This window comes from Heteronotia binoei, chromosome 8, assembly GCF_032191835.1.
Source record: "Heteronotia binoei isolate CCM8104 ecotype False Entrance Well chromosome 8, APGP_CSIRO_Hbin_v1, whole genome shotgun sequence".
In the NCBI taxonomy this organism is placed as follows: domain Eukaryota; kingdom Metazoa; phylum Chordata; class Lepidosauria; order Squamata; family Gekkonidae; genus Heteronotia; species Heteronotia binoei.
Genome location: NC_083230.1, coordinates 83,439,902 through 83,458,426, shown reverse-complemented (window position 1 = coordinate 83,458,426; position 18,525 = coordinate 83,439,902). Strand labels below are relative to the sequence as shown.

At 44.0% G+C, this 18,525-nt stretch overlaps 1 protein-coding gene across 2 annotated transcripts in view; it reads right to left on the bottom strand.

Moving 5' to 3' along the window:
• The window catches only part of FAM227A (family with sequence similarity 227 member A), a 46,758-nt gene that overhangs the window by 13,812 nt on the left and 14,421 nt on the right, over positions 1-18,525 (bottom strand). For both annotated transcript variants that reach the window (XM_060245458.1, XM_060245457.1), the window contains exons 5-12: positions 15,033-15,109; positions 9,709-9,855; positions 8,936-9,037; positions 6,923-7,027; positions 4,458-4,581; positions 3,060-3,167; positions 1,850-1,929; positions 457-550 (exon numbers count right to left, since the gene is read on the bottom strand). In XM_060245458.1, the coding sequence (XP_060101441.1) occupies positions 457-550; positions 1,850-1,929; positions 3,060-3,167; positions 4,458-4,581; positions 6,923-7,027; positions 8,936-9,037; positions 9,709-9,855; positions 15,033-15,109 (837 nt within the window). The remainder of the gene's footprint in view (positions 1-456; positions 551-1,849; positions 1,930-3,059; positions 3,168-4,457; positions 4,582-6,922; positions 7,028-8,935; positions 9,038-9,708; positions 9,856-15,032; positions 15,110-18,525) is intronic.

Sequence of the window (18,525 nt, the reverse complement as noted above, 5' to 3'; positions counted from 1 at the left end):
ACATTTTTCCCCCCTCCAGGCTGTTGGTGGCCTTAGAGCTAAACGGCCCTTGCACTGTTGAACTGTGGTGCTGGCAAAGGCTGCTTGGCTAAGTTTGCTCATAGGCCATTTTAACATTGCAGTCTCCTGCTCTCTGCCCCAAGGGCTCCTCTGCATGTTCTGCATTATCATTTGGTGAAGCACACAATTATATCTCTCCAGTACATACCAATTGCTGAAGGTTCTTTCTTGCACTTGGATTTTTTTTAAAATAGCTAAGAGAGCTCTTCAGAATCTTATCATGAGGTGTGGCTTCAGAAGTATGGAGTATGATAACACATGTCTATATGGATGTAGGTGGCATGCCATATCCTGACAGCTACAAATGTTTGAAAACAAAATATTATGAAGATCTCTTTTAAAATGGAACTTGTGGGAAATGCCCGAGTTTATTTCCTTTGCTTTTTAATATGCTACCTCTTGAGGAAGAAGGTTGATTTATAAGTTTGGAGGAAAGCTTCTGGAGTCCTTGAGTGGGCTTGCTAACAGTCTTTCTTAAACGCTCAGGTCTCTGAGACACAAGAAGAGAGATCAAATAAAAATTTTATACCACATTATGCTTGGATATGTTTGGGAAGGGGAGAGACACATCATGGTGGGGGGAAAAGATTAGAAAAACGAAAAATATTTGAAGGTTGAGTAGTGCAGTGGCAGTAGGTATCTGCCTTCTCTGTCTTTGTAAATGGCTATTTGTACATTCACAGGCTCAAGGGGATAAGTACTTACTAAAACAAACCCTGCTGGTGTTATCCAGTAGATATTTGTGACAAGATCACAACAAAAATCACCAGAGATGATAGCAGTTTTGATGGCTGGAGCCACAATCCAGCCTAGAGGGCAGAGGCCAGCAGCCACTTGCAATGCCCATCCCTGCTGCCCCTCCTCCCCATGCTGTGGCCCTTGTATAGCATAGGGCATTGATCAACCCCCTGCATTCCAGTTCATAGGCAAGAATATGTGCACATGACACCTGTGCCTCTCCCTTTCTCCTTCTACCAGGAGATTACTATACATCTAGTTGCAACAGCTTGAGTTGCATGTGATGTTGAGAATTCTGAGACTGCTTAACTAAGCAAATGCACAGAACTCTGATCTGGATCAAGACCACGGCATAGAGGAGAGTTTAATCCTGCTCCTACTCCCCTCACCAATTGGTGCCATTTCCCTGACTAGAAAGGCACTCACAGAACAGTTATTCAACTGGTAGGGGCAAAGACAGAGGCAATACATACTAAAAATGCCTTATATTTGCTACAATTGGGCAAAAACAAAAAGGAGTTCTGTGAAGCTATTTCTACTTGGGGAAATGCTGCAGGGAACAGAGTTAACTTTCTCCTCAATCCAGTCTGAACTGCAGTTCTGCATGGCTGCCATTTAGGAAAAACAAAACAAACAATGGGGCACCATTCACTGGACTCCCAGCATCACCAGTAACTTGTCCTTCATGCAGACAGCTAATCTACTGATGCAATTTTTTTAAAAAAATCATAAAATTACATAGTGAATTGGTATAAAATTCAAAACTTGGGCTATGTCTTTCAACCTCCATCTCCTGGACATATGAGAACTGATGACCCATATTCCAGTATGCCTCAAGCAGAAAGGAGAAGACAAAGCACATTGTGCCTGAGGTATCTGAAAATAAGTAACAAGTGTAGTAATACAGAAACCTACAATAATGAGTATATAATTGTTTAACAGATGCACCAGGATAATGCAACAAGGAATGCCATGGCACTATAGTCTCAAAGATCAGTGATTAATTATTTTCCCCCCCAAACTAATGCATGCAAATGAAATAATTTTTTACCTTTTGGATTCGAGAAGAAGACTTGGAAGACTTTTTTGAACTGCCAGAGGTTGTGGAAGTACCAAAGGGATCTTCATCATCTGACAGATATCAATAATACTATTTACAATTTCTGCTTTGTATGACAGTTCACCTGGGACATAGTGCATTCTCTGCACAGCACATTCATTTTACATTTCATGTTAAGTGGGATTCTTTATGATCCTTATGATATTAAGAAGATTCTTCCTCTGAAATGTTAGCCTATATCACTGACTGACCAACTACTTCGAATCACTCCTTCCAGGGCTGGTGCCAGGCTTGCTGGTGCCCTAGATTGGGAGGGTGAAGTCCGCCCCCCCCTCCAGGCAATTTAAATCATGCTGGAGAGCACCCAGGAACAGCTGCTGCCCTCCTGCACCTGGAAAAGCCCGTCAATCAGCTGATTGGCAGGACCTTTCCACAGGAAGGGCAGTGACTGCTCCTGGGTGCCCTCTCATGTGATTTAAATCGCCCAGGAGGGAGGGGGCCCCTGCACCCATCCAGGGGGCCCCCAGGGCCACCCCCTATGCGACTGCCAAAAGTTGTCTAGTGGCTGTGCTGGCCCTCACTTCTTTCTATACCATTAAAAACAATTATTTGAGAGGTTCCTGTATGAACAGACCCAAAACAGTTGTGAGACAGACAGGTAAACACTATCTGTAAACACTTGTAACTGCAATCCCTGTTACGTTGCAAAAATACTACCTTAATTTCGCATTCCAGAGGGAATGTCAAGTTTGACAAAATCAAAAAGAGTCTTGTGGCACCTAAAAACAATGAACAGATATACTGAAATCATTATTTGAAGGTTGAAATCTACCTCGGACACATTAGGCAAAGTGGGGTCTAACCGAAAAAGCTTATGCTTCAATAAATCTTAGTCCTTAAGGAGTCATATGATTCCTTGTTGGTTTTCATAATAATAATAATAGTGGTAGTAGTAGTAGTAATAATAATAATAATAATTTTTCAAAGAAAACTTAAACACAAAATGCAAACATTGCATCCTAATACAGAATGTTCTTAAAGGTCTTAACAAATGAAGCTGTTCCTCTATTGCAGTTCCATGGTACCATAATTTGAAGGTTTTCCTTTCTTTTTTTGCCCCAGTAACAATGCCTCAAAGATAGAGAGTCATTTCATTTTACACAGCAGATGCCCACTTTGCCCAGTTGGTCAGGACTCTTACCAGACCCTAATTTGCTCTTTCCTGAAAACATGTCTTCTCTCCTGGATCGCTCTGGTTCTAGATGGGAATAATCCCATTGATTGTAATCCCCTGGAGCATGAAGTGTACCTGTTGGAAGAAAAAAACCCCACCAGTTGACAGAAGCAAAGGTAACGAGAGAGAGCAGCCAGAGCAGAATTGCCATCCACCCAATCCTTAATTTATTGGACAAGGTTATGTGTCATTCTGTTTTAATGTCAAAAAAAGGATTTTAAAAAAGAGTTAGCAGAGAACTGGTGAAAAAATTAGAGCCTAACTACATGTGACATTTTCTCTGTGTACACTGGCAGGTAACCTGGAAGAGCTATGTCTGTCTCATTACAATAATAGATGTGGAGGTAGTACAGAAGGAAAAAACTTTTACTTAGGTGAACAGGAAAATGAGGTGTAATTCTGCCACTTGGAAAGAAGGAACTGGGAGAAATATGATAATCGTACTGCTTGTTTTCCCAGATGAGAAGACCCAATGTCATTTTCCCCTATAAAATGTAGGAATGCAGATACCAGGAAATAGCAAAATGAAGCATGAGTGACACAAGCTAAGGGTAAACTGGACATGAAACAGCATATGAAGGGTATGACTGCACTCCAGAGAGTCAGTACTACAGAGAGAGTGGGGTGCACTCAGTACAGACAGTCAGTACAACACAGAGAGAGAGAGAACTCCACTCAACTATGAAGAAAGTAATGCTCTGATCTAGCTATCTCACAGGATTGTTCTGAGCGTAGGGGAGGAGGTGAGAAAAATGTATGTGCCATGAACTTGTCAGCAAGGGTGGAATAAAAGTGTGACAGATTTAAGCATGCTGTTGGAGAGAATAAGTCATTCCCATCGGGATTTTTTAACCTCTTTTTTTCTTTTGAATTCTATGCCATGTTTCAAACTGCTTTGGAAAGCTCCTTCAGTTTCCCAAAACAGTTTGCAACGTGGCACAGAGAGCAGCTGTTCAAACAATACTACCTTAAAGCCACCATAACAAGTTGTACTTGGGATCTAATTCTGTAATAAAAGCCTCTCTGAAAAAGCTGGGAAGCCACACTTTTTAAAAAAAACTTCAACATGGTTCACAGTGGGATGAGAACAATGATAATGTGCCATCTTCTGGGCTTGGAGCAGAGGCAACTGTGTGTGTGTGGGGGGGGGGAAGTATTTGTGAATTTCCTGAATTGTGTGGTGAGTTGGACTAGATGACCCTGGAAGTCCCTTCCAATGCTATGATTCTATAAGACAGCAAAGTGTTAACTGGTGGTGATATTTTGAACCTCCTCCCATAATATTTTATTGTGTGAAACATGAAATGCCAACTCAACCCTGCTCCAAGAATCTACTTCTGGAGCAGGAAGAAAGGGGCCTCTCACCTCCCAGCCACTCGCAGAAGACGTCACAGAGCTGGGCCTTGAATTCCTGAGTGTTGAACCATGACCTTGTGAAACAGGAGCAAAAGCAAGTATACACCGTTTGACTCAGCAATGATGGGAAAAACTGTAGCTCAAGCAAAGGGAGAAAAAAAGAGAACATTTATTATTGCAACTGTGTGCTTTGCATCCAAAGATCCTTCAAAACTCTAATCCAGTTCTTTTCAAACTATTCCATGCAACTTAGAGGTTCACTGAAGTGCTATCAGGTGTTTGTGACTGAGAAGGTTAGCATCGGTAGACAAGCTTTCTTGAAATATAACCTGCCTACCACTTCCTAGCTTCCCCTGCAAAGTGCAGCTTCACAGGCGTTGCATGTATGACAATACTCACACACAGTTTAAGTGATGAGTGTGCTGTGGATCCTTGCTGGCCTCCTTTTTGAACTGAATCAAGCCTAACAACTGTTGCACTATGAGGTGTTATTGGGGAACTATTTGGAAATGCTATTTAATTCTTGCCACTTAATTATTAGTAATGTCCAAAGACCAGCATGGGATCAGGCAACTGCTCTTGAGGGAGTGGATTATTATAGAAGGAACCCAGAGACAACTGCTCTTCACTAAAAACAATTTATTTTAAATCAATAGGAAGGTGTTCCATCTTAAGCATCATATTACTAAGTTCCTATATGGAGCTCAGTCAAGCACACTAGATCAACTGGCCACATTGATCCAAAACTAGATTAAGGCTGGAGTTCTGCCTGGTCGACCATTGTCTTGTGAGCTGCCTTGTTGGACTCTACTGAAGTGGGGACTTTTTCACACCTATGTCAGATCTCAGAAGCTAAGCAGAGTTGGTTTTGGCCAGTATTTGGATGGGAGACTCCATGGAATATCATGGTTGTGACACATAGACAGGCAATGGCATACCACTTATGAATGCCTCTTAGCTGTGACTTGACAGCACAAAAAAAGAATCATTCTCAATCTCCACAGGCATAGTCTTTGCAGGCATTTCCAGTTCCACTTTCCTTTCACAGTAGCTGACCTTTTGTCCTTGTTCAGAAACCTGTGTCCATCAAGTTATCTTGCAAAGCCTAAGATTCAGCAAAACCAGAAACCAGACTGCCTGTTTGTCAGCTCCTTACTGATATGAAAAGGAACCACAATCTTAGCTGTTTTAGTCCTGTTTTTCAGAACCATATCCTGTGCAGTAGAGGCAGTAAAAACCACTGGCAATCATGAATCTGCTCCTTCCCCATCTACAGCCTTAAAGCTTAAACAAACTTAATGCCCTTGTTCATGTCTTAATTTTTTTAAACACTTATTTCTGTTCATTCAACTTGCAAAGCCAGTTTTGTGAAAGAATACTGATTTTTTTTTGGGGGGGGGAGGAGAGTTGACATGATTGTTTCATGAGAAACATGAAAATAAGGATTATTACATGGGCAGAACACTGGGTCTCTTCTAGCATGTTATGAACACCTGGGCCAAGGAATGGGAGAAGGCAGGTTTTTTGTTTGAAAGAGAAAGCTGACATGCTGGCAATGCTGGAAGATGGCACAAGGACATGAGCTTTAACTAATCATGTGGTTTGCTACAGCAGCTACAGAAGAAGCCACTGGAGATGCTGCTGGAGGGGTAGATGACATTAAAAAAAATTGAGAAAAATTTGCAGAGGACAGGCCCAGTCAGCAACTATTATCTATGATAGCTAAATGGAACTAAGTGTTCAGAAGCAGAAAAACAGATGCTGGAGACACCCAACAATCTGTTGCCACTATGGCCAGCTTGTCAAATGCACATGGTCAGCTACTGTTAGAAAGAGAATCCTGGACTAGGTGGACATTTGCTCCAATCCAGCTGAGCTTTTCTTTGAAGCAAACTGGCAGTTAACTCATGGCTGCCACAACAACTTGCTGTCAGACAGCAACAACAAGTTCCCTATGGAAACTTACTTCTGCAGGACCATGGGCCAGATCTGGATCGGGCTGTGCCATGGGGATGCTACTCTACTGACCTTAAATAGCCTGATGGGCATTACTTGCCCCATTAGGGGGCTATATTCTGTGGACATGCAGCCACCCTGATCAGGCAAGTAATGCCCCTCCAGCATTGGAAAAATTATGCAGGGGAAAGGCTGACGTCTCCCTCATGCTATAGTGCCCAATCCAACTGTCCCCTGAAGCACTGTGAGAGTTCCTAACTTGCAGTTGCCATCTGACTGCAAATCACCATGGAAGCCATGAGTTAAATGTAATGTTTAGTTTGGTCCTTGGGTGTCTAACTGGAAGCCATGAGTTAAATGTAATTTTAGTTTGGTCCTTGGGGTCTAACTGAAATGTACTAAAATTCTTCCTATATTTGGGAAATCAGGCCTAAAGCAGTATCTTTTTTCATTTTCAAGTTATTCATTACTACTTTCCTGTTTGCAGTCAGATGGCAATCAGATCTTTGCACACTCACTTTTAGAATGTTTTCCTGGTTGGAAACCTTGTGACAGCCCAGTAGAATGCGGGAATAATTTTCTGCAATGCGGTCAAACAAATATCCCTGAGCCTCTGGATTTGGCTGTAGGAAGAGAAATACATTGATTGTCTGGAAGAATGAAGAAGCTAAAGAAATCATAGAATCATAGAATTGGAAAAGACCTCCAGGTTCATCTAGTCCAGCCCCCTGCACAATGCAGTAACGTATACATTATTCTTACTCGGTTCCTTCCTGGACTAGCCCAGCCCTCCACTGCGATCCTCCTTCTTTCCTTCAGTTTCTCTCAGAGTGTCTACCATTTCCAGATGACTCAGTCTTTGCCAACTGCACTGGCTTCCCGTTGAGTACTGAATCAGGCTCAAGGTTATGGAATTAAAGGCCCACGTGGTCTGGGGCCCTCACATCTGCAGGACCAGCTCTCCCCATATGTTCCCCAGAGAGACTTATTAAAGAAAGAAAAAACACTGCCCAGGTCAACAGACATTTAAATGTATGAGACAGGTTCCTCTTGATCTTTAGATGAGAATCCCATCGGTTAGGGCTACAATCTTAATTGGAAGCCTGATTAAACTCAATGAGACCTACTACTGAGTAAATATGTAAAGGCTTTGACATGACATAAAATACATTTCTATACATTATGTCTGACTGGGAATGCTATTTAGTCTGATCATTTGCAGTCATTTCAAACATTAGAAAAGATAAGGGTTTTTTTCTGCGAGCAATGAACGGACAATGGCCCATGTTTTGCCTTTGTATAGACTTCAGTCTTCTTTCCATTTTCACCCTACATTTGTTCATGGCTGGCTTATTCTATTCATTTATCAACTGTAGTCTTCTTTAGTTTAAATAGATCTTTAAAATAAATGTTTCCTTCATTCAGCTAATGAAATCTAGCTCTTTTACAGAGCTTAAACTGAGATTTTCTCTGCATCTGAAGCTTAATCAACGGCAGAAATTCACTCAGTGCTTGACTCCTTTTTGTTCATTTTACTTTATCCTGTCCTTCCTCCAAAAAATTCAGAGAGAGATATAAATAATCCTGCTCCTATTTTACCCTTACAACAACCTTGGGAAGTACATTCGACTGAAAGAGAGTGTATAGCCCAAGGTCACCCAATAAACGCAATGGCAGAGTAGGGATCTGAACTCCAGTCTTCCCAGTCCAATATGCTAAACAAGTCTTGATTCTGTCTCTCCACCCTGCAAAGATCAAGACTGTGTCCAAAACTGCTATCCTCTAACATGTAGTAGCTAGAGTACTGGTTATGAAGGTGATCCCAAATTTCAAACCCCTGTTTAGCCATGAAGCTTACAGGGTGATGGTAGGTGTAGCCTATCTCACAGGGTTGTTCTGAGGTTGTAATGCTTTGGTGGAAGTGCAAGATTAAAATGTAATAATACTTTTTAAAAAAAAACCCACCAGATTTGGATTGTGCTCTATTGTCCCTGGCCTACTTGTTGCTCATTTTAAAGAAGTAGTCAGGGTTGTCAAGGCCAGAAGAAAAATCCTTGCTGCTGAATGATAATTAAGTTAATACATTAGCAATGTAATTAAAGGCTGGGTATGCCCAGCATCATGTGTTTAAAAAGACAAGAAAAGAAAGTCCCTTCATAAGGACAAAGGCAGGAAAGTAACAGTATTGAGAAGAAGAGACTGGATTCATACCCTGCCCTTCACTCGGAGTCTCAAAGAAGCATACAAAACTCCTTTCCTTTCCCCTCCCCAGACACCCCTGTGAGGTAGGTGGGGCTGAGAGAGCTCTTTCAAGAACTGCTCTTGAAATAACAGCTTGGAGAGAGCTTGTGACTGACCCAAAGTCACTCAGCAGGTGCATGTGGAGGAGTAGGGAATCAAACCTGATTCTCTCAGATTAGAGTCTACACGCTTAACCACTACACCAAACTGGCTCTCCGATAGAAGAACAGAAGTGAAATATCCAAAGGAACATCATCTACCATGCCCCAGTATTTGGTTCTTGTCCTTACGTGATACAGGTGTAGAAAAAACCACCAGAAACTATCCAGTAAAACAGCTTGGGTGCAGGGAGCTTTGAGAAAACCGCGTAGCATCTTCAGAGACCAGGCTGTCTGTAAAGAAACTAAACTATAACATCATGGTTTAGATGTCTTTTTTTTAAAAAAAATCACTGGTTGTCTAAGCTTCCCAGCCTGCCTCCTGTTTTCTCAGAACCAACCAAAGTACCAGCGGAACCCACTTAAGCAATGATGTCAATAGGATTATTCACCTTAATGTCTTCCAACAGTTTAATTTTGGCATGTTTGAACCAAATTGTTAGGACTGAGACTTGACAGTCTCATGCCCAATTGAGTAACTATTTGTATGCATAACATAAATGTTATGCATACAAACCTAACACAATCTACCTCAGGGGTTCCCAATCGTTTTGATTCTTTGGAATTCAGAAACAGTGTGGTGGGCACAACCACAAAATGGCTGCCACAGGAGGTTGAACCAGCTACAAAATTGCTGACATGAGTTACCGTCAGTCACACAGCAGAGATCCTTGTGCTGTGGTGGCAGCTGCTGCCAAAGTAAAGTTTTCAAAAATCTGCATAGCCAGTAAGAAGTCTTGCTGGGCAAAAAAGTGGCCCTGCCCACTTTCTAAAAGCACTTGATGGGCACCAGGGAAAGATTCAGTGGGCACTATGGTGCCCATAGATAGCACCCTGGGGACCCTTGAACTACCTACTACTACGAAGGTCACATACTCTTGCATTTTTTAAAGTATGCAGAGTACCTTCCCAATAGGTGTTTTTCCTTGGGCTTGAATTACTTTCTCCACAATTTCGTCTATGTCCATTCCATTTGGCAGAGGCGTCACTTCCTGCTTATTGTACCCTGGATATTGATATAATTCTACAAGTTTATCTTTTTCCGTTGGTACCTAGAGATCAAAAGAGAAAGTAAAATGTAAAAGCTAGCAGATCTTCCTCCAGTTCAATAGGCATCTTGTTGATATGCCAAAATTTCTTGGACTTCACTGGGGAAAGAATCCTGTTCCCATCTCCAGTTCCTAATCAAACAGATGTGATCAACTACTTACTGATCTGGGAGCTAGGAATAAGTCTCATGTCTCCAACAAAGAATTCTGGTGTACAAAGTGGATCATAGCATCAGATCTATCTCTGGCTATGTTAGAGGACTCATACTGGCATCAACAGCTACATAGATTACTGTCCGTCCTGATCACTTGTATGCTACCCCACTTCTGAAACTCTTTGCTGACTAATGTGTTTTCCATATGGGGACAGGCTTGCAGAAAGCACAGGAGCAATGAAGCTTCAATATGGCAAATTTCCCCTGGTATTTTCCTGGCCCCAATTCCCTTGCAGCTGCCATTCTCCCCATATGCTAATGGGTTTTTTTCAGGTTTTTTAATTGGCCAATGAATATTGTTATAGCCAGGGGTAGAATTCTAGCAGGAGCTCCTTTGCATATTAGGTCACAGCCCTGCCCCCCCACCGATGTAGCCAATCCTCCAAGAGCTTACAAGGCTCTTTTTTGTAAGCTCCAGGAGGATTGGCTACATCAGGGGTGTGTGACCTAATATGCAAAGAAGCTCCTACTAAATTCCACCCCTGGTTATAGTATAACAACAGTTGGGTTTCCTGAATTCCCAGTTTTCATTTATTTTTAAAAGTAAGACTCGAGACCCTTTCTTTGCAGAGATATAAGAAGAAAGACGTATAAGAAGCTTACCTTTTTAAATGGAAAAGCTGAGAATTCAAATAACCTGATAGATTGTTATAATATTGTAATTGTTAGAAGTGAAGGACTGTGCGCTGCCTCTCAGTCAAAGCCTTCAAAAGAGGACTATGAGAGAGTCAGAGATAAAAACAGACTAGGACACTAAGTATCCTTTGGTGTAGCCAGTTTGGTGTAGTGGTTAAGTGTGTGGACTCTTATCAGGGAGAACCAGGTTTGATTCCCCACTCCTCCACTTGCACCTGCTGGAATGGCCTTGGGTTAGTCATAGCTATCTCAGAGGTTGTCCTTGAAAGGGCAGCTGCTGGGAGAGCCTTCTCAGCCCCAGCCACTTCACAGGGTGTCTGTTGTGGGGGGAGAAGTTATAGGAGATTGTAAACCGCTCTGAGTCTCTGATTCAGGGAGAAGGGCGGGGTATAAATCTGCAATTCTTCTTCTGCTGCTGCTATCCCTTTGATGTGCAGATTGCTACTCTCAGGTAAACTTCCTTCCTTCCAGTATAACACCCCCCCCCCACCCCCATGTAGGTTCTCAAAAATCCCATAAACTTCATAAACTCTCTGGCATTTATTAACACATTGCTGTCTGTCCAATCGATTTTCCACAAACCCTTCATTCTTGAACACAGGACAAGAATCCTAGCTTGAATCCTAGAATTTGAGACCCAAGATAGTGAACTAGGCTTTTAAGCAAGATAAAGAACACACAATCAGGAGAATTAGGGTCACACACAGTAAATAAGAGCATTACTGGCTTTAAGGCACTTTAGAAAATTCTGTTTAGCTTGAAATGATGTTATGGCTGTAATCCTTGTTGCTCAACAGCTTAGTCCTATCATCTTCAGTGAGATTAACACTCCAGGGCTAAGGACATGTATTGGAAATAGGTCCCAGCAATTGAAATGGAGATTACTTCCATTTAGTGCATGGAAGAACCCAGCCTAGTTATGTCTGGATATAAATGTTGTTTCAGAAAATTAAAGCTCAATAAAATTTTGGGCTTGTTTACTTATTTACAAGCATGCTAACCATGCTTACTCAGTAGTAAACACTGCTGTTTGCAACCTTGGTGCTATGTGGGAAAATGCTTTTGGTTTTCTGAAAACATTTGGCATTCTGATGGGTTTTCATACATTATGCTTTGGTAAAATCCAGTTTCGAAACAGTCAAAATAGGCAACTAGTTGCTCTCATCTGGACAGCCCAGGTAAGCCTGATCTAGTTAGATCTTGGAAACTAAGCAGGGCTGACTCCGGCAAGTACTCGGATGGGAGACCTCCTTTGGAGGAGGAGGAGGAGGAGATTGGATTTATACCTCTCCCTTCACTACCCAAAGGAGTCTCAGACTTACAATCTCCTTTCCCTCCCCTCAACAGACATCCTGTGAGGCAGATGGAGCTGAGAGAGCTCTAACAGAAACAGCTCTTGAGAGGAACAGCTCTGCGAGAATCTGTGACTGACTCAAGGTCACATCAGCAAGTGCATTTGGAGTGAGTGGGGAATCAAACCTGGTTCTCCCAGATAAGAGTCTGCACGCTTAACCACTACACCAAACTGGCTCTCAGAAGAAGAAGAGGAGGAGGAGACTGGATTTATACCCTGCTCTTTATTTGGAGCTCAGAGCAGTTTACAATCTCCTTTCCCTTCCTCTCCCCACAACAGACACCCTGTGAGGTAGGTGCAGTACTGGCCCTAGGTTACATGGTGCCTCAGGTAGGCTCCCTGCCCACCGTTCCCCTTGCTGCCTGCCCTCCCTCCACAGTGCCACGCCCCATCGTGCTCCCCACAAATCAATCAGAGGAGTGCACTGCAACAAGCCTCAGCCCTACCAGCTTTGAGGCAGCTAGAGAGCACTGTCCAAAACCGGAAGTGAGGGGGGAGCAAAGCCTCCTCCAGCTTTCTCTTCAAAGAACACTCAGATGCTGGCCGCCTCAAAACCAGTAGGGTCAAACCTCGTTATGCCCACTCCTCTGATCACGGGGGGGGGGGGGGGGGGGGGCGGTGGGCATGGCGGGCAGAGCGCAGTGGAAGGGAAGGGAGGGCTGGTGGTGGCGGCAGTGACAGGGAGGGGGGGAGAGGCAAATTTTGGCGTTTGTCTTGGGCACCGGGTCAGGGGGAGCCGAATTTGGCGCCCCCCTCCCAGTGGCCTAGGCAAGCGCCTGGTTTACCTAGTGGGCGAGCCGGCCCTGGGTAGGTGCTGAAAGAGCTCTTTCAAGAACTACTCTTGAGAGAGCAGCTCTTATAATAACTGTGACTGCCCCAAGGTCACTCAGCAGCTGCATATGGAGAGTGGGGAATCAAACCTGGTTCTCCCAGATGAGAGTCCACGCACTTAATTACTTAATTACCAAACTGGCTTTTCGTCATCCCAGAAGTTGGGAGGACAGGGGCAGGCTTTACTCAATCACCTCACTGAATATCCTCCATGCCCCCAGTAGGAGTCAGTCACCAGAGGTTGCCATGACTTCCAGCTGTACTCACACGCACGTACATAAAAAAATACAATCTCCCCCCCCCCCCCCCCCAAATAAGCAGCTAGTCAAAGTTAGTCATTACAGGAGTGGGAAGCATGGTGTGGTGGCTAGAGAGGATCTGGGAGAGTCAGGTTTGAATCTCTACGTCATCATGGAAGCTCACTGGGTGTCCTTGGGCCACTCACTCTCTCCCAGTTACAGGTAAGGATAAAATGGAGGAAAGTAGAACATTGTAAGCCACTTTGGGTTCCCACTAGGGAGAAAGTGATCTTTCACTAGAAAGAAAGGCAGGGATATAAATATCTAATTAAATAAAACAATATTAGAGCCATCTGATCCAATGTGGCATCATTACAGGCACTATTCTCAAAATTAGTGTTCTCGATCCCCATCAGTCCGGCTTTTGCCTGGGTCATGGGACGGAGACAGTGCTGGTTGCTCTGGTGGATGACCTTCAGCGGCATCTGGACCGAGGCGGCTCAGCGGTACTGATGTTGTTAGACCTATTGGCAGTGTTCGATACGATTGACCATCGGTTGCTGACTTGCCGTCTCGCCGACGCGGGGATTCAGGGGCTGGCCTTACAATGGCTTTCCTCTTTCCTCGATGGTTGGGGACAAAGGGTGGCGATTGGGGGTGAACTGTCCCGGAGGCACACGCTTGATTGCGGGGTGCCTCAGGGGGCGGTGCTTTCCCCGATGTTGTTCAACATCAACATCTACATGCGCCCCCTTGCCCAGATTGCCCGGAGGTATGGGTTAGGTTGTCACCAATATGCTGATGACACCCAGCTCTATCAACTCATGGACGGACGGCCTGGCGTTACAAGCCGTGGCTAGATGGCTCAGGCTGAGTAGATTGAGACTAAACCCAGTGAAGACAGCGGTCCTTTGCTTGGGTCGACGTGGTCCGGGAAGGGAAATTCCCCTACCAGCCTTTGATGGTGTGCCACTGACAATGACACACAGGATCAAGAGCTTGGGGGTACTATTGGAGCCTGCCCTGACAATGGAGGCCCAAATAGCAGCCACTGCTAAGTCCGCATTCTTTCATCTTAGACGGGCAAGGCAGCTGGCCCCTTTCCTGGAACACGACGATCTGGAAACAGTGATCCATGCAATGGTCACCTCCAAGTTGGATTACTGTAATGCCCTCTACATGGGGCTGCCCCTGTGCCAAACCTGGAAGTTGCAGCTAGTGCAGAATGCCGCTGCCCGGCTGTTATTAGGGCTCCCCAGGTGGGAGCACATTCAGCCGGGGCTCCGGGGACTGCACTGGCTGCCAATAATATACCAAGGTGCTGGTTATTACCTTTAAAGCCCTATATAGTCTAGGACCTGCCTACCTTAGGGACTGTCTCTCCCCACATGTTCCCCAGACTGCTTAGATCTGGTTCTCAAAATCTACTAACAATCCCCGGGCCGAAGGAGGCCCGTCTGAAGTCAACCAGGGACAGGGCCTTTTCGATTACAGCCCCTTGCTGATGGAACCAGCTACCGGAAGAGGTGAGGGCCCTGTGAGACCTTGGGCAGTTCCGCAGGGCCTGTAAGACAGTCCTCTTCTGGTTGGCATATAACTGACCGGTACCTAAAAACCCCCAAAGGAAGATTGTAGGATAGCACATTGATAGTTTTCTTGTTTTCTTGTTTTAACTGCTGTAAACTATTTAATGTATTTTAATATTCATTAATCTTATTGTTAGAATTTTATGTTGTGAGCCACCCTGAGCCGCCTCGGTGGGGAGGGCGGGATATAAATCGAATAAAATGAAATGAAATGAAAAAGAAGCTTCCCAACTACCTGCAATCTGTGGTTAGCATCTAAATAATATACCAGAGACAGGAATAGAATGGATGGCTCTGCCTCCTTCACACCTCATCATACCTTCTTCAGGGGTGTTTTGGTCTGATGTCGTGTATCAGCGGAAACACATGTACTCATTATTGCCTTCCACTCTTTCTCTGCAACAGAAGGAAATAAAGGGTCCTACTGAGCACCTGAATTATTGTGATATAGTGGACAAACCTATGTGAAAACTGGTTGAATCAGTGTATTGGGCTTTAGCTTGTAGATATTTCAGTCAGAAAAGTGAAGTAGTATTATCCCCATGCATACTGCATTTTATAATGTGCATATGCACGGTATTGGTCATACTTCACTATAGTTGAATTACAATGTGGATCAAAGAGAATTCAGTTAAAGGCGCTATTGACTTCCCCGCTTTTTTCTCCTCTTCCCCTTTTTCAAAAGAGTGGGGTCTGGGTTCTCCACAGCCACACAACAGAATACAAAAAATAAAGAAGAACCCACATGGGCTCAGAATGCTGCCACAGGGGGAGGTTCCTGCCTGCTTCCTCAGCCATTTTCTATGCCAAAACAATGGGGGGGGGGCAGAATTATTTCCCTGATTTGGTTGCTTCACATGGAGCAGCAAAAATGGGGAAGTAATTTTGTGTTGGCATGGAAAACAATTTTGGCAGCATTCTGAGCTCAGGCACTGCATTTGCTTTTTCAATCCCCCACAGCTGCTATGGAGAACCTGAGTAGTCTGGGGAACCAGACCCAACTCTTAACCAAAGCAAGTGTCTAGTCTAACCTTTAGATTTGCTTCATGTCAGTGAAATGCACTGGTGTTATACCCATCCCAGCATGGAGACAAGGGTGGCTAGCCATGTGTCCCATATATTTTTCACATGTGAATTCCTTCCTTCTTTCAAGATGTGCTGGGTGCACTACATGGAGGAACCAAACTTGTCTTCACGAGAACCCCGTGAGACAGTTCAAGCTGACAAAAAGCAACTTGCCCAAGACTGCACAATGAGCTTCATGGATGAATGGGGGCTTGAACCCATATCTCCCCAGTCCAGCAGGCAATCTATTATACTTTACATATTTACATCACACAAAAGATAACTGTTCGCCACAGACTAATTAAGCCTATGTGGAATAGCTTATACCAGGGGTGGCCAACGGTAGCTCTCCAGATGTTTTTTGCCTACAACTCCCATCAGCCCCAGCCAGCATGGCCAATGGCTGGGGCTGATGGGAATTGTAGGCAAAAAAACATCAGGAGAGCTACCATTGGCCACCCCTGGCTTATACCATCACGATACACAAATTTTTGTTTAGGAAAAAAAACTCAAGTCAACACCAACATAAATGAAGTTACCTACTTATTTAGTAATCCTACTGTTCTGAATGGACCCCACTTCCTTGTCTGAATATACCTTTACTTTAAATCTAGGGAACCTGAAGGACCACTTTCTCCCTATGAGCCTGCCTGCATGTTCAGGCTATCACTTAAAACCAAAATCACAAATGCAGACAGGTTAAAATATGATTGCAAAGTGATCTTCTTGCATAGCCATAGATCAACTCAAAAAACTTGATATAAGAGTATCTGAAACTGCCTGTTTTTTTCCTCATGTGTAGTGGGAGAAGACTGCAAAACTATTTAAGTGGCACGTGCTAACTTGGTCATACTCTGCTTCATGTTCCATCTGTTGGAGAGCAGCTTTGCTTTCACTCTTTTATCTGTCTCCCTGAGAAGCAGTTTGGTGTAGTGCTTAAGTGTGCGGACTCTTATCTGGGAGAACCAGGTTTGATTCCCCACTCCTCCACTTGCACCTGCTGGAATGGCCTTGGGTCAGCCATAGTTATCACAAAGCTTGTCCTTGAAAGGGCAGCTGCTGTGAGAGTCCTCTCAGCCCCACCCACCTCACAGGGTGTTTGTTGTGGGGGAGGAAGATAAAGGAGATTGTGAGTCCTCTGAGACTCTTGAGTGGAGGGCGGGATATAAATCCAATCTCGTTGTTGTCTTCTTCTTCCTCTCATATGCAAAGGTTCAGACAGCCTTCCCTTTTCTTTCAAAGGTAAGCAAAAATTGTTCTTTTCCAAAACAAAGTTGGGGGAAATGGGAACTGCAATGCCAGGAATAAACATTAATTGGGTAGCAGTGCGTGCGTGAACAAGCTCTTGGGGTACAGGTGGACCATAAGTTAAATATGTGTGTGTGATGCAGTGACAAAAAAGGCTAATATGATCTTGGGGTGTATCAAGAGAGGCATAACATAAAGTTCCACTGTACACTACATTGATTAGGCCACACCTGGAGTGTTGTGTGCAGTTCTGAAGGCTACAGTGTCAAGCATGGCTAATTCTGATCAATAACCGATGGGTTTATGGCCTGACAAAAGCAGGCCTGGGTAAGATCCCAGAGAACCAAATGCTGCTAGTTTGTTATTCTTTCCTGGCTCCTCTTTGCTTTATGACCGTTAATTAGAGGGAACAAAGCAATCAGCACCTTCCCATGAATCCTTCCCCAGGAGGATGCACCATCTGGGCAATGCAAGGCTGAATGCTTGATAACGCCCTGGGAATGAATGTAGTTTTGATATTCTATGTGAGAACGCTCCCTTGCTTCCCCTACCTGTAGGAATCCCTTTGAAGTGTATCTTAAAAGTTGTGTATCAATGTATTGGTTTCATTCTTCTCAAGCAACGGCTTGAGCAAAAGTATCGGTCTGTCAATAAACGTAGTCTTTGTATCAACCTCGACTCGTCATGGAACCCACATGCTTGACATACAGTTCAAGAAGGATGCAAACAGAATTGAGTGCGTGCAAAGGAGAGCAACGAGGATGATCTGAGGCCTGAAGACCAAGCCCTATGAGAACAGACTGAAGGAGTTGAGAATGTTCAGTCTGGCTAAGAAGGCTGAGGGGGGACATGATTGCTTTCTTAAAGTATCTGAAGGGCTTTCACTTAGACGAGAGCAGGGAGCTGTTGATAGCAGAGGAGAGGACTCACAATAATGGGTTTAAATTAAGGGCAGAAAGGTACCAGCTGGATATCAGGAAAAACTTTTTTTACTGTAAGAATTGTTCAACTACTGAGGGAGGTGGTGAGCTCCCCCTCACTGGCAGTCTTTAAGCAGCATCTGGACGAACACTTGTTGGGGATGTCCCAGCTGATCCTGCACTGAGCAGGGGGTTGGAAAAGATGGCCTGTATGATCCCTTCCAGCTCTATGATTCTAAGGGGATAGAAATAGCTGCTGGGAAAGGGGGATGTACTGGGAAGAACTGGGATCCTTGCAGAGACCTTGTGCTACGTCTTATTCACTATTACAGTGGCATCAGAAATAACCAGATGGAAAGAAAATAACCAGATGAAAAGTTCAAGAGAAGCTGCTGTTTTATGAATCCTTTACTGTATTCCAAGTTACAGAGGTTCCATAAATCAAAACAAAACATTACCTGCTGAGATGCATGACAAATAATTGTACAGCAAAGTGTTCCACAAAGTACTGAATTTGTTCCAACTGAGTCAGAAACACCTCAGCTGTGTCCCAATGAATATACATAGGCTCCTCAACAG